Genomic DNA, 23,973 nt, shown 5'->3' with positions numbered 1-23,973 from the left:
GGTGATTTTTTTCTTATTAAAAATGTTGTATAAAAAGTTATGAACATTTAAAAATGATGGAGGAATTGACATGCGTATTGTATGTGGAGAGATACAGTCAACAAATGCATTATTCCCTTAATGTCATTCCCCTTATTTCACACTTGATTTCCCCCTAAACAAATATCAATCATCCATATTCAAAATCAATTAATTAGATTACTTCTTATCCTTTCTAAAAAAACATACTTCCTATTATAACCTAAACCTTACTAGTTAACATTTGTTCATTTAAAAGCTTAGGCTCTGTTCCCAAGTTTCATTTAACAAGGGAAAGGAAAGGAAATGAAGGGATAGAAATAAAATGTTGTGTTTCTGAGTTTCATTAAAGGAAGGAAAGAACAATAAGTGTGTTTCTGAGTTTCATTAAAGGAAAGAAAGCAAAGGAAAGGAAAATGAAGGGTTTTATAGTGTAAATTCTTTCCTTCTATTTTGAAAGGAATTGAATGGATGGAAAGAAAAGAAAAATGAATGAAAGGAAAGGAAAATGAAAAGAAAGGAAATGAATAGAAATGTTTTCATTTCCTTTCCTTCGTTAAGTGAGCTCGGGAACACAGCGTAAAGGACATGCTAATTATCTAGATATCTTAATTTATTTGAAATAAATAGAAACAACATAATAATAATTAACCAAGATTAAGATGCTGCTGCATTGCTACGTGTGGAATAATCGTGTCTTATCCTTAACAAACATTTATCCTAAAACCCTTCTCCTATCAACACTATATATCCCAACACAACACAACACAAAATAACACAACACTTCTTGTCTATAAATATCAAATCAGTTTTGTTTAATTTCCTATAACACATTCCAAATCCTTTTAACAATCTCTCTCTACTCTAGCTTCAACATGTAAGTTATCTTTCTTTCTTCATCATACATTTGTTGATTCCAATGTTTATGTTCCGGTTTTTGATAGGTTGAAGATTTTATGGTATACCAAGCACATAAATGACATGCAAAAAGTGGGATTTATATGATTTTATATACGCGTTTTTGCTTATATTTGTCTACTAATTCTTTATAAATATATATTGTTTGTGTCTTCTATTTGACTATTTTCAATATGATGTATTCAATCACTCCATAATATTTGCATGATTTTTCATTTTATCTTCATGCAAAGTAATATTCTTTGAGACAAAGAATTCACCTATAACAATTTTACTTTATTTATTTTTTCCATTTACACATATATTAATTGTTGATTTTTAATAAAATATATTACCTAGTATTTCAAAAAAATCTAAATACATTATATCGCAAAATACATACTATTGAAATACTTTTCAAAAAAAATCTAAATACATTATATCGGAAATTAAATACATATAAAATATATAGTTAATTCACTTTTCATAAATTTTCAAACATATTTATCTATGAATCAAACCAATATTAAACAACTCATTTTAATATGAAACTTTAAACTTGATGGGTGTGATTGACGTGGTTCAGATAATATGGCAAAGGTTTGACTATGTGTTTTCATAATACTGCCAATGTGGTGTTGCACCACCATTGTTGAATGTGATGTCATGAAATACAAATACCCAACACAAGTGACGGATCAAGAAATTTTTTATAGTGGTCGGTACTCGGTACTCAATATATATCAAAAATTTTCGTTCCGGTTCGCCGCTCGGGTTGGGTCGGATCAAATCGGTATATAATTTTGTTTTTGGGTCCGATTAAGCCGTTCTAACTAGGTCGAGTCATCTAAAACAATATATAAAATATAATTCTTGCTTGCCGCCTAAATGCATATAATATATATTTTTCTGGTTGAATCACTGGCTGATTTTAAGTTGCTATTCTAGGCTAAACATTTATACCGATTATTACTTATTTTAAGGTTTTTTTATTATGGATGTATGTTATAAAAAATAAATACAATCTAATAAATAGAAAAGACGGTAAGTGAAACTAAATCAAATGTAAACCATAAAAAGACCAAAAGAATTTATATGTTTTAATACTAAATCGAACAACATAATAAATAAATAACTATAGTCAGAGATTTCTTTTCTTACTCATATATTATTAAAGTTTGCATAAGAAATTAAGATGGATGTTGATATCCAAATAAAGCCTCTAACTGGGCCAAAAATACATTCAAATTTCAATAAATTAGAGTGTTTTTTTTGTTAGTTTCTCAAGTCTCAACTAAGCCATAGGCCTACAATGTAACTTAAAAGAAGCCCAAGTAAAACAGCCGCACTTGTCGGAGAAGATTTTTTCTTTTATTTTTCATTCAGCACTCATAGGATTTCGAAATTTTATAGGGGTCGGTATCAAAATTTCACTCGTACTAGTTTTGTTTTGTTTCTTTTTTTTTTTCAAAGGGGTAGGCCCGCCATCCTGTTTTATTGTAGATTATTATTATGTTCTTTGTACATCTTGCATGCGTAAGTAGTACTAGCTAGCAAATCTTGATATTGGTTTGTTGATCATAGAGTTTAGTTTTGCTTGCATCATTACACCAGAAGAAATTAACTGGAATATGGAAGGAGGCGCTGTGAAGGCGGATAAGACCGCGTTTTTGGAGTGTTTTAAGACCATTTGGCATACACCTTATATAATGTTGCTTGCTCTTACAGCCGGTATTGGAGGGCTATTATTTGGTTATGATACAGGTGGTGAAGTTGATTCATTTTTGTTATTTGGGTTTGGATATTTTTAATTCATATTTATGGTTGAATCTTTTTTCTTCAGGAGTTATTTCGGGTGCCTCTTTATATATTCGAGACGATTTTCAAGACGTCGAAAGGCATACGTGGTTGCAGGTACCTAGCTAGATCATTGTGTTTGGGCTCGTATGCGAAACATTAATTAATTCTTTTCTTTAAAGCTTGTTGATATTAAAACAAGTCATTCTTCATGTTAAAGCCATGCATTTAATTTGAACTTGAAGGAAACCATAGTTAGCACGGCTGTAGCTGGAGCTATTGTCGGTGCAGCAATTGGTGGATGGACGAATGATAGATACGGTAGGAAGAAGACCATATTATGTGCTGACATTTTGTTCTGCCTTGGTTCAATTACCATGGCTCTTGCTCCAAACCCATGGGTCATAATTCTTGGTAGACTTTTAGTTGGTTTGGGCGTTGGACTCGTCTCCATCACATCACCATTATACATATCCGAGGTTTCTTCTGCTCGAATAAGAGGCGCACTTGTTAGCACCAATGGTTTACTCCTTACGGGAGGACAGTTCTTATCATACCTCATTAATTTAGCATTTTCTAAGGTAATTTAGCCACATTCATGATGCTTTTCGAGAGAACTTGTTTGTTTTTGTTTTGTTGTTGGATTGGTAATTTTTTTATTATGAGTTTGATACAGACACTGGGGAATTGGCGTTGGATGCTTAGGATTGCGGGAGTTCCACCATTGGTGCAGTTTATATTGATGTGCTTTCTACCCGAGTCACCAAGATGGTTGTATCGCCAGGTAGAGCTCATAATTTGTGACATGACACTTTAACACACAACACAACATGACATGACTCGAAACACAATTGAACGAGCAAGTGTTTTGGGTAAATGGGTAGGTTTGGGTCATAAACGAGTTAGCAATGCTTGTTCATCCTAATATTGTTTGTTAATTTGGCTCTGACCAAATGCACAAATATAAAAGAGAAACCTTTTGAAGGAAATTTGATATGATATTGAACACACATGAAGCCCTCTTTTTATTAAATAAAATAAATTTGTTTTTTCAGAGAATCAAATGTTTTTTCAATTAGAAATAAATAAATCAAAACTACTAAAACCGGAAGAAAACCGTAATAAAAATTAGGATTCCATATGACATGTTTATGCTAGATGCTTGGGAAAACCACCATGATGGTTTCCGACCATTTCTTATGGCCGGTTACCCCAAATTTAGCGCAAGCTATATTGTTTTAAAGTTGTAACATATTCTAGCTCATTTGGTTTGTCTAGTTGATCCAAAATACGAGTTTGCTAGCTTTTGACTTAGCTCCGTATAAAAATTCAACATGTTAATGTTAAATAAACGGGTCTAAACTGTCACCTCTACACGAAACCTTCCAACTTGGTTTCCTGATATATGTTTATGTGTTAATATGGTATGCCTTTGATCAGAATAAGATAACCGAGGCACACAATATACTCAAAAAGATTTATCCAACAAACGAAGTGGAGGAAGAAATGAAAGCTTTGCAATCATCTATCCAAACCGAGAAGGAAGCCGAAGGATCCTTAGGAGATGGTATATTTTCAAAGATAAAAAGTGCATGGGCTAATAAGGTTGTTAGAAGAGGACTATATGCCGGTGTCACTGTTCAAGTTGCACAACAATTTGTTGGAATCAATACCATCATGTACTACAGTCCCATCATTGTGCAACTTGCAGGATTCGCTTCCAACCGGACAGCATTAGCACTATCACTTGTCATCACGGGCCTCAATTCATTCGGTACCATGTTAAGTATGTTGTTCGTTGACAGGTTTGGAAGGCGGAAGTTGATCATTATCTCAATGGTTGGGATTATTACTTGCCTTGTGGCTTTATCAATTATGTTCTTTCAAGCTTCGGTTCATGCTCCTCGTGTCGACATTATGGAGTCGAATCATTTTGGGGTTAATTATACGTGTTCGGAGCTTAAAACATCAACAAATCCATCATCATGGAACTGCATGACTTGCTTGAGAGCATCCTCCAACTGTGCTTTTTGTGCCAGTAACGAAAATATTGTAAGTTATAATCCTTTAGATATTCTGTTTCGTACCATTTAACACGTATAGGTGATAATCCTTACACAATGCTAAATTATTAAGAAAGAAGGAAAAAAAATTAATCATTTAATTTTTTGAATGATCATATTTTTGTTGTGATTCAAACCAATTTGTTCATATATATATATATATATATATATATATATATATATATATATATATATATATATATATATATATATATATATACTAGGTTAGAGCCTGTGTTCCACACGGGTAAAAAATATAATAAAAATAAAAAAATTATTATATGCAATACGTAAATTAATTTTCATATAATAATTTTTATTTATGACTTTTTCTATTAAGATTTTGATATATTATGCACTATAATTTTAAGTTGAAAACAAAATCTTGATGTTTGATTTATTTTAAATAAAACATTCATACCGATATTGTTATATTAAATATTGTGTGTATAAAAATGATTTATAACAAAATGTTGCTATATATTTAAAAATAAATTTACAAAGACTAAGGTTTTGTTGTAAAAGAAAATAAATAAAAATATATTATATTTTAAAATAAAGAGAGAAATGATAAACAATCTTAAATGGTTGTGTTAAAGAGATATGAGAAGACAATGTGATATTGTGAATTGTGAAAATGTTAAAAATTAAATATAATTTTGGTTTTATACTCGAAGAAAAATCACATTTATATATGTTTGGTCAAGAAATCAAACACAATTACCATTTTAGTGGAGTTGGTAAGCACATTTGGTTTGAAACATGAGGTATTGGGTTCGAAACCCGTATCACACAATAATTTATTTTTCAAAATTTTATAAAGTCTTACGGGTTATAGGCTATAATAGAAAAATTTCAAAATTTTATAAAGCCTTACGGGTTATAGGCTATAATAGGAAAACGGGTGATGAGTCATAATATAATAAGAAATAGTAACATATATGTTTTAATTGCATGGCATCAAACTACTACATTCGTATGTTTTAATTTTAATATTGTAACGTTTACCTACGCCGGATTATACCAACACATTTGTAGGTTACTACATGTTATATTATCTATACATATGTATGTGTAGCTTATATATATAAACGGACGATCAAAGTAATTTATTCACTTTTTTATGAAATATAGGACAATTGAATTAGAAATAACAACCGTTACATTAATGCATTTAAATCTTTAAATTATGTTAGAATGAATGGTTTATTGTTGTTTTTACAATAATTTATGTTTTGTCTAGATAAAAGTGTCCTTCCATGTTAATACTTTATTTAAAATTTTGTTATGTTTATACACGGTGCTGATTATCTATCTATCTATCTACTAAACCAAACAGTATAATCCTGGGGCATGTTTGGCTGTGGACACCATCTCAAGAGCCGCTTGTCGAGCACAACATCGTACATGGTACACCTACGGTTGCCCAAGCAAGTTCGGGATTTTCACGGTTCTATTCCTCGGGCTTTACATCTTATGTTACGCTCCTGGGATCGGGACAGTGCCTTGGATAGTGAATTCAGAGATGTACCCGCTAAGATATCGGGGCATTGGCGGGGGGATTGCAGCGGTTTCAAACTGGGTTTCAAATCTAGTTATAAGTGAAACGTTTCTAACGTTAACTGAGACGTTAGGGTCTTCGGGTACGTTTCTGCTTTTCGCAGGGCTCTCGACCGTAGGACTTGTGGCTATATTTTTTCTTGTCCCGGAGACGAAAGGGCTGCAGCTTGAGGAGGTTGAGAAGATGCTAGAGAAAGGATATCGACCGAGGTTTTGGTGCACTCAAGACAAAGATGATATCAAGTCTGCTTCTTAGGTTAATTTATGGTTATGTTTCCATAAATAATAAGTGGGAAGTAGATTAGTACAAAACCGCATACAACAATGAGAAAGAGTTATAGTAATTTATATGAAGGTGATGATATTCTTGTTAAGATGGAAAATATGTACTTCAAAAACTAAACAAAAGTGCTTCGAACAAAATCAATTGTTGTTTGAATTGTTGAGTTGAAACTCAAAACAATTTGTTTATTATATTTTTATTTTTCACATATTTTCCAGTAATTCCTTACATGTAAAAAATAAAAACTTATTTTCATACACTCCCCTACATAAATGGATATTGAACCATGCTCTCGGTATATCAAGATACAATTTTAACGCTTGAATATTGCATGATATATAGGTAGGTGTTACCTTTTAATCCTTCTTTATTATTATATATACACACACGTGGTCTCTTAGAGGTTAGGAGGCATGATGCCAATATAGAATTTCAATGCTTGAATGGTAATATGTTAAATGGATTAGAATTTCAATGAAATGAAACACCATATAACATGTCAAAGTAAATTAGAAAGAGTTGTAAACAAAGACTAATTAACTCAACCTATTGCGAAATTAATTGCATATTTGCATGAAATTGTTCTTCAATCTTCCCTGTTCTGTTTGATCATAAATGGATAAAATTAATATATTCAGTTTCTTCAAATAAATCAATAGATTATCATCACACATGTGTGAAAACAAAAGGCAATGTACGACGGGGTCTAAGACGGCCCTGTGTTTTGGGTTCAAGTCCCACTTGTGATAAAAAAATCGGGGGCTTAAGTTGGGCATTGGGGTTTTCTCACCTATTGGTGTGTTTCTTTGTGATGATGAAATAGAGATGATCGAATAGGTTAGTGGCATGTCAGTGATCCAAATTGTTTAAAAAAAAAAAGAAAAAGTAGCTATCAAGTATTGAAATTAAATCCCAAAATTAGCAAAATCTATGATTATCATGAGTTTCTTTCTTTCTTCTTTTTTTTTTTTTGCCGTATCAAGATTACCTTATATAGTTTATATTATATCACATTTTGTTTTGTGATGATTTATATTTTAAACTAGGATATAGCTTTTGTAATACGCGGGCGGTTAAAAAAATAATAAAAAATTAAATTTAATAATATATGTAATGACATACCTTATGAATTCATAAGATATAAATAATGATAATAAAATTTTATAACTCATAAATATATAAAAACCTCATTTAATACAATATTTAAAGTTGCATTTTTAACTTTGTTAGTAATACTATAAATAGTATTAGTTGGCTACTCTATACATGTGTAAGAATTATTTTGCTTTAATACTATAGGTAAATTATTGTATTAAAATCTAAACTAGCTATTACTCATAATACCTACAACAACAAATTTCTACAAATCGTTACATCAGCTTTATAACAGATTCCAAACTTTTCTCAACAACTCTAATTTTCTTCCATAACAATAAACATTCACAAACCTCATTAAAAACATTAAAGTTATATATACATAATATATCTATATGTGTATGAGAGAGAGAGAGAGTGTGTGTGGACACCAGACAGTTCGTGGACTCGTTTGCAAAAACAGACTTCTCTTTGGCAAACTTGGTCCACACCGGTGGCGTAAGGAATGGGGTTTCTCCGGTTGAATCCACATGATCTGGACCTCAAAAATTGATGCTGGAGCAGTGGAGCATATTCAATGGGGTCTGTCAACTCCCATTAGACCAGTCTGTAACTACTGACTTCTCGCTCTCCTCAGTCCTAACTCCTCTATGCTTTATAAACTCCTTTTATAAATTCTTTAATTTAAAAAATAGTTATGTTTAACTTCAATAATGATATCTCAAACGATGTGTTCTCGAGTTCACTTACCGAAATTTTCTTTCTTTCCCTTTCCTTTCTTTCCCTTTTTATTTCCTTTCAATTCCTTTCAAATTGAAAGAGGGGCGTTTACTCGTTAAAACCCATCTTTTTCTCTTCCTTTCCTTTCTTCTTTTAAATGAATTATCTTTCCTTTTTTTTCTCTAAAAAAACTTAAGAAAACAAACTTTTATTTCTTTCTCTCTTCGTTTCCTTTTCTTTCTGACCTTAAGTGAACTCTGAAACACAATAACTAACGAAAAAATAAGCATAGTTTTCTAAATATCCCATACAATTCCATAGCCCAGAACAATAATCTCTCCCACCCTCTCCTGTAAGTAAATTACTTCTAGATTATGTAGATTTGTGTTGTTGTCACTATTGAAATCTCTACATCTTTTGCCTAAAAAAAATGTGTTAATGGTATTTTGCTTCTTGATCTACAGTTAGGAACTAAATATCCCAGCCCCTTAACTTTCTTTTCTTGATCATCATGACTACTTAAATAAACTGTCTATCTTTAACTGTTTTACATGCATGTTCATTTTGTTTCATCTGAAAATTAGCACAAACTCTTCATAAAGTTTATAAGTACTTTATTCTTGACTCGGTTAGGAATACCGTTGATTTATGGGATTGATGCAGTTCATGGTCATAACAATGCTTACAAAGCTACAATCTTAATTTCCTCATAATGTAGGTCTTGGAGTAACAAGGTAGCTAAATTAAATCAAATGTAGTTTATTGCTCCTTTGAAATCACAAATTTAACCATATTCACCGGATAAATTAATTGACTTTATACTAATTTCTAGATTAACAAATTAGCCGTTAGATTATTGGGCTGTTTTTTTGATAGGGATCCTGAATTTATTAAGAAAATTGGAGCTACAACTGCTCTTGAAGTTCGAGCAACCGGGATTACCTATGCATTTGCACCTTGCATTGCTGTAAATATCTTAAAACTTATATGCTTAAACATCTTAGTGACACTTTTAGCGTGTCACTAAAACGGTGTTCTTGTAGGGATCCAAGATGGGCTGCTGCTTTGAAAGTTTTAGTGAAGATCATAATATTGTTCGAGAAATGACGGAGATCATACCAGGACTTCAAGGGGATATTCCTAGTAATGGTCGAAAAGGCGTTCCTTTTATTGATGGACAGTAAGTTTTAATTAGTGATATATAGTAGAGATATGACTTTAATTTTATTAAGCTTCCTTTATAATTTTTCTCATATTCCTCCTATTTATAGTTGATTAATAATTTACAATATATTACGCGGTTTTCATTATATAATTATGTAAGTACATTTTTATTTGATTAAATGTAAGTTTATTTGTGTATTCTATAGAAGAAAGGTTGCAGCTTGCGCCAAACACTTCGTCAGCGATGGTGGAACGACACGAGGCATCAATGAGAACAATACAGTCACAGATTTTCATGGTTTATTGAGTACTCATATGCCACCTTGTTATGATGCAGTTAGGAAGGGTGTTACATCTATCATGGTTTCTTACTCTAGCTGGAATGGAGTCAAAATGCATAGAAATCAACAACTTTTAAATGTTTTTAAGGGATTTGTGATCTCAGACTTTCAAGGTATCGACAAGATGACAGATCCAATTCATGCTAATTACACTTGGTCAATTCAAGAAAGCATTGGTGCTGGCATAGACATGGTTGGTTCAAACTTCAAATACATTTATGTGCAACACACAACTATATATAAATTACGGGTGTCTTTACGTTTCTTATTGTGTCAAACTGTTGCAGATCATGACTGGGTTCAACTACTCTGAATTCATCGACAGACTAACCTACCTCGTGAATAATAAGTTCATCCCTATGAGTCGGCTTGATGATGCAGTGAGAAGAATTTTACGAGTGAAGTTCGTGATGGGCCTGTTTGAAAATGCGTTAGCTGATTTAAGCATGGAAAAATACCTTGGATATCAGGTTCGTTAAGCTCGGTTATCATTTCAAAATCTGGTTTCTTTGTATGATTATGCAAAATCATGTATTCAGCCAATGCTTCCCCTACAGAAAATATCTACAAAAACTTAATAGCAGGTACTCATGCCGATAACATTGGCAATCAATGTGGTGCTTGGACCATTGAACGACATGGGGAAAGTGGTAATATTACGAAAGGTAGTCTTTTTAACGGTCACAAAATTAATACTATATATAAATAGTGAAAGGAGAAAGGTCTAGCAAGAAACTACACAAAAACGAAAACTATACACGAATCTATGCAAACGAAACTAGGCTCTATTCCCACAAGAAAATAACTATCTTTATTTCTTAATGTTAACAGCAGGCACAGCCATTTTATCTGCTGTGAAAAACGCGGTTGACCCTGCAACAGAAGTTGTATATGTAGAGAATCCCACTCCTGATTTCATCAAGTCCAACAATTTCTCATATGCCATTGTGGTAACTCATATGCCATTGTGGTAACTGGCGAGTATCCGTTGACTGGAGATAGCCAGGACCTGATGATGCCCGAACCTGGACCGACAACCATCAAGAACATATGCGAGTCTGTGAAGTGTGTGGTGGGGCTAATGTCTGGCAGGCCTGTGGTTATTGAGCTTTATGTTGCTAGCATGGATGCATTGGTGGCTGCATGGCTTCCAGGGAGTGAGGGCAAGGTGTAACTGATGTTTTTTTTGGTGATTATGGGTTCACGGGTAAACTTGCGCATACTTGGTTCAAGACGGTTGATCAGCTTCCGATGAACGTTGGTGACCGCGTTATGACCCGTTGTACCCGTTCGGATACGGGCTCACAACTGAACCTGCCAAAGGATTTTAAGGAAACTTCAGAGTTTAGTATTAACTATTAACTTATTAAGTCGGTACTTTTATTATGATGGTTTTTATTATTGCAATTGAAAGACTTGTTTGAACATATTATTTTATACTTACAAATATTTATAAATATTAGTTTTTCCTTTTTTTTTTTCCCAATTCTGGTTTCTATGCTTTTCCTGAAAAGTATGAAACTCTGTTTTGAAATTCTAGAAGTCAAATTAAGTCTATTATTACTTACTTATTTAAAGTTGAAGAACACAAATGTATTTAATACTAATAATAATTAGTAAATTAAATGAATTAATATAAGTGGTATTCTACAAAAGTAAAATTTAAAAAACATTATACCTACAATGATATTGACAAAAAAACCTGAGAGAAATATAATTATTTAAATGCATTTAGAAATAAAGATCTATTCACTTTCGATTCATAAATTATTGTACTAGTAAACTCGTGAATATTTTTTTAACGTCAACTCACACACTCTATAATTCTACTTTTAAACTACACATTTTTTACAACGACGAGACTTGAACCCACATAAATATCGTAACCACTCCTTGTTTGATAGGAAATGGAACGATTAACAAAGAAAAATTAAGAACATCAGAGATTGATAAAAAACAGGAGAGCTTATTCTCATAGAAAAAAAAGATACAAAATGATAACCAGAGAAAAACCCTCTCTCCTCAAAGGAGCCACAATCGTTTGTAACAAGCTAAATCCTGAAAACAATCAATCACATGCTCTTCTATATATGCTAATAATATTCTAATAAATTCTCTTAGCCACTTGTAGTATTTCCACTTCGCCCCCTCCTAGAATAGACAAATAGCATTGGAGGTTTTTCTTTACGTCCTCCATGTTTACCCTTTGTATTACTACTTTCGCCTTCAAAATGAGTCTTGTCCCCAAGACGTATGTTTGGAAATTTACCGGTTATCCATTCCTTGTCCTCCCACGTAGTGATGTTCGGTTTATTTGTACATATTTATGTGTGTTAACTTACTTGTTTTACTCGTTTAGTTTAGAAACTATGGTACTTCATACATGTTTATTGTGTTTCAGGTCACAGGTACTTAACGCGCTTAATTTGGACCTGTACGAGCATGGAATGAAGACCCGGGATGTCCAGCACGCTTACCGAGGCAATCATGTGAACTTGCTGATTGAAGTGACCCATTGCGTAGCGCGATGGGTGTTGAAGGTGGCGCGATGCCCTGTAAATGACCGTGTTGACTTTACGCGATGGACCAGGAGAGAGGACCATCGCGCTACGCGATGGTCCCCAGAATCGTGAAAGTTAGGGTTTGTTTTTATATTACGTTTTGACGAACCTACACGACATTTAACACCTTCTAGGCAATTTTCAAAACAGAAGAGAGAGCCCCCATCACTTCCAATCATCTCTAAGCATCATACATGGCCTACCAGATCATAACCGAGGCCCGAGAGATGCCGATGCGCGGCTAGTTCCTTCGAGTCATACCCGGGATGTAGAGTATTGTATCTTTCAGTTTTTCTCATGTATTAAAAACGAATTTATTGTAACCATCTTTGATTAATCTATGAGTATTGATGTCTATAATATTGTGCACTCAATCATTTTAGGTTTATTTCGATCAGAACGATTATTGTGCCAGTTGCTATGATAATTGCTTATAGGATTGCTTTGATTAGTTGAATATGATGAAGCATACGCTTTCCCTTAGTTGAGTCACACTGGCAGGGACCGTTTGATAACCAGTGTTGTGTGTTAGTAAGCGTGGATGCCTAAGGTTTATCTAGTTAGTCAGTCTGTATTGATCATTGATTGTTAATCTGTTAAGTTGCATGAGATAGTTGTTTGCTTACTTGCTTGAATTCCCGGGTGTGACTTGTCTTTGTTAATTGCTTGAAAGTTAAGTACTTGTTTAATCAATATTAAAATCAACTTGTTTGCTAGTGTGATCAGCACTTCGTTAAATGAATTACTTCATAATGTTAGGAATTATTTTCACTGGTCACTGACCACATACTCCTGGTGGATACGATACCTGACTTACCCTAGCTACTTAGGTTAATTAGGTTTTTGCATGACTCAAACGACGGTCATCACGTAGCATCTTCAACCAACTGCCCCTGCCAATGAATTAACCACTGTTCGACTGTCTCGTCCCCTAACTGAACCATACGAGCAGTCAACACTTCCTGAGGAATCATAACATCACCCATATCAGCCGATAAATCAGGAGGAAGGACAGTCTCGGCCGGTTCAGAGACTGCTCTCTTGAGGAGAGAAACATGGAATACTGGGTGAACTTTTGATGACTCTAGTAACTTTAACTTGTATGCTACCGGTCCCGCTGTTGCATCAATCTGGAATGGCCCAAAAAATTTTGGTGCTAGCTTCTGATTAATGCGAGAAGTGACCGACGATTGACGATATGGCTTTAGTTTCACATAAACCCACTCTCCGACCGAAAAGCTGACCTCCCGACGTTTCTTGTTTGCCTGGACCTTCATTGAATTTTGAGCATTGGCAAGATGAACTTTTAACTGGCGAAGAGCCTCATCTCGATCCCGTAACTCACATGCCACGGCCTCCACCCTAATCTCACCCATAGCGTTGAGAGCGACCATAAACTGTTTCGAACGGCGTGACCCCGGTAGATACGTGAAACTCGAATTATACCAAAATTCTGCCCAAGGTAACCATAAAGCCCAAGACTTGGGCTGGTCTACCGCAAAGCACCGTAGATACGCTTCAAGGCATCGATTAATCACTTCGGTTTGGCCATCCGACTCCGGATGATAAGCCGAACTCATATGCAGTTTCGTTCCTTGAGCCTGAAAAATCTCTTGCCAAAACTTACTAATGAACAACGGGTCACGGTCACTCACAATAGTGCTCGGAATCCCATGAAGACGAACAATTTCCTTGATGAACACATCGGCCACCGAACGGGCTGTATAGGGGTGTTTTAAAAGTACAAAGTGAGCATATTTTGACAAACGATCCACGACTACCATGATGACATTGTAACCTTTGGACGAGGGTAACCCAGAGATAAAATCCATGGACATGTCTTCCCAAATAGCAGCCGGAATCGATAACGGCTGAAGCAAACCCCCCGGAACTGTTGTACTTGCCTTACATCTTTGACATATGTTGCATTCACGAACAAAGGTTTTTTCAGTTGCGGTCATACCTGGCCAATATAAATTGGCTGCCAAACGACGGTATGTGCGGTAAAACCCGGAGTGACCTCTTGAAGCAGCCGAATGGAACTCATAGAGAAGAGCCGCAATGTACTTGGAATATTTGGGAATAACCAAACGATTGTGATAATATAGCAACCCATTTTTCACAGAATACCCCGGGTGTTTGGATGGATATGCGGTACAAGAAGTAATTAATTGCTGGAGAGTCGGGTCAACCCTCGCTTCCTCAATTAGTAAGGCACCTTGGACCCAAATTGCAGAAGATATACATTGTAAGAATTCCTCGCTTTCTGCTCTTCGAGACAACGCATCGGCTGCTCGGTTTTCTCGGCCCGGCTTATAGAAAATATCGAAATCATACCCCAAAAGTTTAGCGACCCAGTTTTGTTGATCCAGAGTCGAGACACGTTGTTGCAATAAGAACTTCAAGCTTTTTTGATCGGTAAAAATGGTGAAACGAGAGCCCAACAAATAAGGTCTCCAATGTTGTACTGCAAGCACAAGTGCCATCATTTCTCATTCATAGGCAGATTTTGAAAGGTTCTTGTCACTAAGAGCTTTGCTAAAATATGCAATTTGACGATTGTGTTGCATAAGTACAGCCCCTATTCCACGCCCCGACGCATCACACTCCACTACAAACGGTGAGGTAAAATCCGGTAAGGCTAGCACCGGCGCTGAACTCAACGCATCCTTGAGTTGAACAAACGCTTGTTGAGCCGTCTCATTCCATGAAAAAGCATCTTTCTTTGTCAAATCAGTAAGCGGTCGAGCAATACTACCATAGTGTTTTATTAACTTCCGGTAATAGCCGGTTAAACCCAAAAACCCTCTTAACCCCTAGATGTTTTTCCGGACTAGCTAGTCCCGTACGATTGCCACTTTGTTCGAATCCATAGCCACACCTTGTCCATTAATTACATGGCCCAGATAGTCCATCGTGGTCTGAGCAAATGAACACTTAGATGTGTTGACCCTAAAGTGGTGTTGAGTGAGGAGTTGGAATACCAATTGCAAATCAGCCACGTGAGTCTCCCAAGAAGGGCTGTAAATCAAAATATCATCAAAGAAAATGACTACCTTTTGGCGTAACAGGGGTCGGAAAACATTGTTCATAATTGCTTGGAAGGTAGCCAGAGCATTCATTAACCCAAATGGCATGACGAGGTATTCGTAGTGACCGTCGTGGGTGCGGAAGGCTGTATTGTCAATACTATTGTCTCGCATTCGAATTTGGTTGTATCCCGATTTCAAATCCAATTGCGTTAAGAATTTAGACCCAAATAACTCATCTAATAACTCATCCACCATGGGAATGGGAAATTTATCCAGGACCGTAGCCTTATTAAGGGCGCGGTAGTCTACACACATCCGCCACGACCCATCTTTCTTCTTAACCAAGATTACCGGACTAGAATAAGCACTACGACTTGGTCGAATCATACCCAATTTTGAAAGTTCCTTAACTTGTCGTTCAATCTCTGTTTTCTGAGCATGAGGGTAACGTAGGGACGAACTGCGATAGGATTCGGGGGTAATTCATGTGATGCCATGGTCGTGTGTTCGGACCGGGGGTAGACCCGTGGTGTCCGAAAACAGGGCAGGGTATGAGTTCAGTAACTGTTGTAATTCAGAATGTTGAAACTCGGTTACGGTGTTTGAAGAATTACCCTCCATGGAGCTCAGAGAGGAAACGACACCACACTTGGCAAAACCGTCCTCCATGGCTAACCACTCTTGCAAGGCATCCGGACCCGTTTGACCATGAGAAACACCGTGTAAGGTTACTAATTGCCCGTGATATGTGAATTTCATCCAAGCGTTCATCCAATCATGAATAACCTCACCCAAGGACTTGAGCCAATCCATTCCCAAAATGACATCCAGGTTACCGGTATCCAAAACTAATGCATCAACTTTAAAAGTACATGATCCAATACAAATGTCGACCCCTACACAACGCTGAGAAACCAATACAAAGTGCCCATCCCCCAATTTAATTCGAATACCTGAAAAAGTAACCACCGGGAGACCCAAAGCACAAGCTAAACGACTCGAGATGAAGTTATGGGATGCGCCGCTATCCACTAACATGCTTACCGGAATTCCCAACAGAGCCCGTTCCAATTTAGAGTTTTCTAACCCCCTGTGATCGTTGTGACCCCGTCTAATTCCAAAGAAGTGCATTCCCCTGTAGGAGATTCTAAATCAGAGTGACTGTTAGGGCTATTCGGTACCTCGAGTCCTAAGTTAGAACCCTCTGAACCCTCGTCTTCATCCTCGCCAAGAAAAAGGATACGGAGCCGGCCTTCCGGGCACTTATGAGCCGGACCTTACAACTGACCGCAACGGAAACATAAACCCTTCTGACGACGTTCGTCATACTCTGGACGTGACAAAGATCTCATTCCCCTATCCCGTGTGACAGACGGATATTGGGGTAGGGCAGGTGACGACCCTGTACGAGGTGGGGTATAAACCCTAGGTCCCTCCCATCGGCTGGAGTTGGACCGATCCAGAGGTCTAACCGTAGATGGGCCTGAAAACTCCCCTCGGCCCACTTGGAGGTTTGGATTCACATGCTGATGAAGCCCATTCTTCTCTGCATAACGGAAACGAGAGAGAGAGAGCCTAACGCCGACGATGGCTGAAGCATAGCTTCCACATCTTTTACCAAGTACATGGCATCCAGACAGGATTGAGGTCGTTGCAAACGCACCCGTTGCTTGACATCATCTCGAAGACCGGCGATGAAATACCCCAAAGATTGGCCTTCCGGTAAACGTGGAACAAGGGACAACAAGTATTCAAAATCATTAATATAATCCAAAATCGACTCACCCTGATGCAGAGCAGCCAGTTGCTCATACGGGTTGTGAATCTCGAGGCCACTAAACCGTTTGAGAAGTTCGGATTGAAAGTCGGTCCACGAAAGAGACGGATTCACCTCAGTTACGATGGTGAACCAGTGAAAAGCGACCCCCACCATGCTCAATTAAGCAAGGCGAATACGAACACCGTCTGGTGTGTTGTTGATATCAAAATAGAGATCAGCCTTCTTAATCCACCCTTGAGGGTCGAAACCCTGTAATTCCGGTAACTTAATTTTCTTCACCGCCCATGGTACCGCCGATTTGGGAATGGAGTTGCCGGAGAACTCGAATTTGGGTGAAGACGGACCCTCTGTTTCGGGTAAATCAAACACGCCTCCTCCCTTCGGAGGCGGAGACGAAAACCCAGACACGACCGGGCGTTTCTCTAGCTTATTCATCCAAGAGACCATCAACTTCTGCAAATTTGCTACCTCTGTGTGGACAGCGTCGATCGACGATTGCATAGCAGTGACATTAGATTGGATCTGGGATAATTGTTGATCATGAGCATCCAAACGAACGGAATTGGAAACCATGTTGCCGGTAACAGGGAGGTCGGACCAATGATAGGAAATGGAACGATTAACAAAGAAAAATTAAGAACAAACTCAGAGATTGATAAGAAATAGGAGAGCTTATTCTCATAGAAAAAAAAGATACAAAATGATAACCAGAGAAAAACCCTCTCTCCTCAAAGGAGCCACAATCGTTTGTAACAAACTAAATCCTGAAAACAATCAATCACATGCTCTTCTATATATGCTAATAATATTCTAACAAATTCTCTTAGCCACTTGTAGTATTTCCACTTCGCCCCCTCCTAGAATAGACAAATAGCATTGGAGGTTTTTCTTTACGTCCTCCATGTTTACCCTTTGTATTATTGTTCTTCTATGCTCTAGCTTGTTAACTACCTTTATAAACTATTTAACTTAGAAAAAAAACAGTTTTGTTTAATTTTTAAGTAATGATGCCCCTACAAGCTAACAAAAAAATAACATAGTTTTCTAGTTCTCTACAAATATATTCATGCAACTCCATAGTCTAGAACAATCTCTTTCTCCCTCTCTCTCCTGTAAGTACATCTCTTCTAGCTTGTGTTGATTTATGCTATATAACTACTGTTTACTGTAATGTCTACATATTTTGCACAAAAAATGTGTTAATGGTGTTTTGTTTCTTTGTTTCTTGATCATCATTGCTACTCAAATGAAATGTCCATCTTCAACATGCTCATTTTGTTTCTTTGAGTACACTACATTTAATCTGGAAATCAGCTTAAAGTCTCCATAAAGTTTTGAACTTTTTCTTGATTCATGTGAATATATTTTTGGATGTTAAGTTTTCATATAAAAAACTTCTAATGAGATTTACATATCTTGATCTTTTTCAGATTCACAATTTTTAAACTTAGTTTAAATAATATTATATTATAAAGCACATTCTTTTTTACAGATTAATGCTGTTTTAAATACTTTAGCTAATATAGTAATTCAGTAAGTGTTCAATTTGAAATTTGAAATCAGCTTGTTTGACTCTTAAGAAATAAAAATAAAATAATATGGACCAAATCTTGAGACAAACTTTTCAACACTTGCATTGATTTTTTTTTAATTTGAATATGAAATCTACACCTAACTCTCAGTCTTATTTAATACAATCATTTTTCTGTTTATACTGCAGCAAAATTGTAACTTGAACTCCATTTCAATTTGCAATGGGGATCAAGAACATGAAGAAATTATCACTTTTGTTGGTTATGATGATATGCTGCTGGATCTCCATGGCTGAAGCAGAGTACTTCAAATACAAAGACCCAAAACAACCACTTGGTGTTAGAATCAAAGATTTGATAAAAAGAATGACATTAGAAGAAAAGATTGGCCAAATGACCCAAATTGATAGAAAAGTTGCATCCAATGAAGTCATCAAGAAGTACTTAATTGGTACAATATTTAATCAAACTCTCAAATCATGTTTTTTTTTTTTGAATAAACTTGTGTGTGTTTGCAGGGAGTGTGTTGAGTGGAGGTGGGAGTGTTCCAGCCAAGCATGCATCTGCAAAAACATGGGTTGACATGGTCAATGATTACCAAAAGGGTGCTTTATCAACCAGATTGGGGATACCATTGATTTATGGGATTGATGCAGTACATGGTCATAACAATGTTTATAAAGCTACAATCTTTCCTCACAATGTTGGTCTTGGAGTTACCAGGCAAGTGGTATAATAAGTCATAACAACTTTTATCTTTCAAAATTTGCAAATTTTGATCAATAAAGTACAAATCTTGATTATTTTTATGGATTATGCTTGTGGGTATGGGTAAAAATGTTATCTTTATAAAATCAACTCAAGATCTTCATTAATGGCAAAATCCTTGCATAGTGCTGATGGCAGACATGTTATGGGTGCTTGTACTGTACAAGCATTGATAGCATATTTTACTGTTAACTCCTTATGACACCCCATCTGCAACAAGCTTGAAATGTGTGCCAAAATGTACACAGGGACCCAGTTCTAGTTAAGAAGATTGGGGCTGCAACTGCACGTGAAGTTAAAGCCACTGGCATACAATATGCTTTTGCACCTTGTATTGCAGTAAGTTAAAAAGTTACTGCACATTGTTTACTGGGGTAGTAAAAAAGATTCAATTTTTATGAACTTTTTGGTTTTTGCTAAACAGGTTTGTAGAGATCCAAGATGGGGTCGTTGCTATGAGAGTTATAGTGAAGATCCCAAGATTGTTAAGCTAATGACCGAGATTATACCTGGTTTACAAGGAGATATTCCTGCCGGTTCAAGAAAGGGTGTTCCTTTTGTCGGTGGACCGTAAGTTACTTTCAAGCGTGTTCTTAATATGTTTATTTGACAAATCTTGAATCTTTTATATGAATTAGGGTGTTACTGTGTTAGTTTCACTTTCTGGCACGACACAAATCTAACAGGTTCGGATCATATTATGAATGTTATTGTACAGTTGAACCGAACCTAGCTCATAATTGTTAAAAAAAATTATTGAACATCATAAGTGAGAGATGGTTCACAAGTGTGAAAGGCATATGAGCAACATTGAACATTGTGGTCACATAAAGTGGCATTGACTTTTTCTTGTTTGTGTAATATTCTCTCTATCCAAAAGTGTCCCACTTTCTGTTTTTGTTTGTCAATATCTAATCCATCTTTTTTCTTTATAATATTCTTTGTCAAATTTACGTTTCGTCACTCCTTATAAGATGCTGGTGAGGTTGATTGTGGTTTATAAGTTTTCCTAGCTTTGTTGTGTAAAAGGGCATTTTAGACATTTATCATTTGTCGTCCTACGTTGATATTTTTAGATGAAGGGAACATAATCTTTGCTTTCTCTTTCTTAAAGCATATCTTGCTGGCCTTATCATGATAAATAAGTTTGACCTTTGTTAGTCAATAATTTGCATCAATGGATCACTCTAAATCTTAACTGATGTGGACCATGTGTTTTATTTTCTTAAGTTTTGAAAATGAAACTAGAAAGATCAAGAAAAGTAGAAGTCACACAACAGACAAACTGTCAGTTTTCAAGATTTAATTGTTGGCCATGTTGTCATGCTTACTTGTTAGCTTGTTTCTGATCAATGAAGTATGAATGATGTTTTTTGTATAGGGATAAAATAGCAGCATGTGCTAAGCATTACTTGGGAGATGGTGGGACCCACCTGGGCACAAACGAAGGAAACACGATAATCGATCCCAAAGGGTTCTTCAGAATACACATGCCAGCATACTATGATGCGGTCATTAAGGGCGTGGCTACTATTATGACCTCGTATTCCAGCTGGAATGGGGTCAAAATGCATGCTAACCGTTTTCTTGTAACTGATTTTCTCAAGAACACGCTTAAGTTCAAGGTCGAAATCCACATTTATTCGCTTCATCAGTTGCATTGAGTACTTCCTCACACATAACAAGCACCTAATGAAGTTTTTGTTTGACTTTGACTTTGACTTTGACTTCAGGGGTTTGTTATATCGGATTGGCAAGGGATTGACAGGATCACTACTCCTGAACATGCTAACTATACATATTCGATCATAGCCGGGATGAACACTGGTATTGATATGGTATGGTTGTTTTTTTCTTGTTCTTGATTTTATACAAATTACCGGAATTCAAAGTGTTGTGCGTGTGCAGTTCATGGTCCCATACAACTACACGGAGTTCATCGACGGTCTAACTTATCTAGTCAAGAACCGGTACATATCAATGAGCCGTGTAGACGATGCGGTTAAGAGGATTCTAAGGGTCAAGTTCACCATGGGTTTGTTTGAGAAACCTTTGGCTGATTACAGCATGACCAAGTACCTTGGAAGCCAGGTAACTTAGCTCCTTCAACCTTTTAATGATAGAATCTTGGGGATAAAAACCATAAAGTCACTCAAAGTTTTTTTTCGATTGCAACACGACTCATGTTTTGATATTTTCCCATTGTTGTGAAATTTTTTATAATCGGTTAAATAGATTAATACTGATCTAAAAAGAAAAATTTTGTAACTCTGTTACTATTTAGTGACCTTTTTTAAAGTGGTTAACCTTAAAAAAATTACTACATCTTTATTTCATTTGTGAACTCAAATATGAACAGGAGCACAGAGATCTGGCCAGGGAAGCAGTGAGGAAAACACTTGTATTATTGAAAAATGGTAAATCTATAAAGAAGCCATTGTTACCACTTCCTAAAAAGGCATCGAAGATACTAGTTGCGGGGTCCCATGCTGATAATATTGGTTATCAATGTGGCGGATGGACAATCGAGTGGCAAGGGCTTTCAGGAGATATTACTGAAGGTATAGTTATGATCTAGCAAAATTCAAAAAATCTTGAACTATGCACTTTGATCTTTTTAAAAAACTTGAGTATGATATTTTATAAATCTTGATATTTTAAAAACTTTGATCTTATAAGCCCTTTGATACTTTTACATTCTTGAACTAAACCGTTAAATTTTTAATTTTTAAAAAAATCTTGAAGACTTGAACTAAACCATTTGATCTATTGAAATCTTGAGTTAATCCCTTTAATCTTTTCTAAATCTTGTGCTAAATCCCTTGATCTTCTTAGGGTATGTTTGGTTGGAGGTAATGGAATGAAGGGGAAATGGAATGGGAGAAGGAACGGAATGGAGAATTGAATGAAATGGATCATTCAATTACTTTGTCTTGTTTGGTTAACCTATGTGAATTAAATGAATTATTACTTAATGTTGTTTGGTATCCAAAAAAATTGTATGAATGAAATAGATTTAATAAAAATACTCCTATCCAAAAATATTTTTTAGCAAAAAAAATTATAAAATAAAAAATCAATGACGCCTGTGGTGGGGTTAGCTCTGGCGACGAAAATGGTGGTGGCAGTGGCGGCGGGGTGGTGGTGATAGCATTGGTAGTGATGGTGGCGACGGTGGTGGTGGTCAGGCAGTGAAAGTGGTGATGGCAGTGATGGTTAGGCGCGGCGGTGAAATTGTTTACGGTGGTTACAGTGACAATGGTGGCGGCGGCGGTGAGGGTGGTTGCACTGGTGGTAGGGTGGTGGTGGCGGAGGTGGTGGTGACGATGGCGGTTAGGTGTTGGTGGTGACGATGGTAGTGGTGGTTGTTGTTAGGTAGTGGTGATGTTGAGAAAGTAGGGTGTAGAAGGAATGAAATGAAAAAAAGAAGGGGGGATGGGAAGGAATGGTTTTGATGGAATGGGATTCCATGTGTAATGGATGATTCCATTCCATTGAGCAACCAAACACCACTTTTTTCATTCCCATACAATGAATCATTCCATTTCCCCTACCATTCCTACATACCAAACGCTACCTTAAAGTCTTGAACTAAACCCTTGTGATCTTGCAGGCACCACAATCTTATCCGCTGTGAAAAAAACGGTCGACCCGAAAACTCAAGTGATTTACAATGAGAACCCAAGTGGTAACTTTGTCAAGTCCAACAAATTCGACTATGCGATTGTCGTGGTTGGTGAGCACCCATATGCCGAGACATTTGGAGACGGCGTGAATCTGACAATCCCAGAGCCCGGACCAAGTACCATCAAGAATGTATGCGGCTCAGTCAAATGCGTGGTGGTCTTGATTAGTGGACGCCCTGTGGTAATACAACCGTATCTTAAAACCATAGACGCCCTTGTGGCTGCTTGGCTTCCAGGAACCGAGGGTCAAGGTGTCACGGATGTCCTATTTGGTGACTATGGGTTTACTGGCAAGCTTGCGCGTACTTGGTTCAAGTCTGTTGATCAACTCCCCATGAATGTTGGTGACTCACATTATGATCCGTTGTACCCGTTTGGGTTCGGGCTCACTACTAAGCCTCGGAAGAATTTGTGAACCTGATTATGTGTTGAATGTTTTGAGTATTTTTTGTGGGAGTTTTATCTTCACACATCAAATTTTAGCAGACACTCTTGTCTTAATGTTGTTGTATGAATAAAGTAATTAAATCAGTGGCTTTTGATGGCAACCATTGTTTTTTGAGATTTTTTTTTTTTTTATTTTAAGATTCATTTGATTTGATATCCAATAGGCCAATGTGATCATCAACACAGGCCCAATCCAAGAGGTGCAATCAAAAGCCCAAATAATCTTTGC

At 36.3% G+C, this 23,973-nt stretch overlaps 2 protein-coding genes and 1 pseudogene across 2 annotated transcripts; all 3 read left to right on the top strand.

Annotated features, from left to right (window-relative positions):
- The first annotated feature begins 2,546 nt into the window (after positions 1 to 2,546).
- On the top strand, positions 2,547 to 6,591 carry LOC143550693 (inositol transporter 4-like). The gene is made up of 6 exons (XM_077041302.1): positions 2,547 to 2,679; positions 2,759 to 2,829; positions 2,958 to 3,293; positions 3,389 to 3,496; positions 4,153 to 4,764; positions 6,115 to 6,591. The coding sequence occupies exons 1-6, from the start codon at positions 2,547 to 2,549 to the stop codon at positions 6,589 to 6,591; spliced, it is 1,737 nt and encodes a 578-aa protein (XP_076897417.1).
- A 1,652-nt stretch (positions 6,592 to 8,243) lies between these two features.
- LOC143550709 (uncharacterized) lies at positions 8,244 to 11,269 on the top strand (annotated as a pseudogene).
- A 7,769-nt stretch (positions 11,270 to 19,038) lies between these two features.
- Positions 19,039 to 23,727, top strand: LOC143550716 (uncharacterized). The gene is made up of 9 exons (XM_077041319.1): positions 19,039 to 19,294; positions 19,362 to 19,566; positions 19,860 to 19,950; positions 20,036 to 20,181; positions 20,993 to 21,236; positions 21,345 to 21,449; positions 21,520 to 21,702; positions 21,971 to 22,172; positions 23,225 to 23,727. Exons 1-9 carry the CDS (start codon positions 19,066 to 19,068, stop codon positions 23,710 to 23,712), a joined length of 1,893 nt encoding a protein of 630 aa, XP_076897434.1. The 5' UTR covers positions 19,039 to 19,065; the 3' UTR covers positions 23,713 to 23,727.
- The last annotated feature ends 246 nt before the right edge of the window (positions 23,728 to 23,973 follow it).

This window comes from Bidens hawaiensis, unplaced genomic scaffold (assembly GCF_021521415.1).
Source record: "Bidens hawaiensis isolate Kalapana, Puna unplaced genomic scaffold, B.hawaiensis_p1.1 tig00016126_1, whole genome shotgun sequence".
Taxonomy (NCBI): domain Eukaryota; kingdom Viridiplantae; phylum Streptophyta; class Magnoliopsida; order Asterales; family Asteraceae; genus Bidens; species Bidens hawaiensis.
This window is presented reverse-complemented; position numbering and strand designations above follow the sequence as displayed.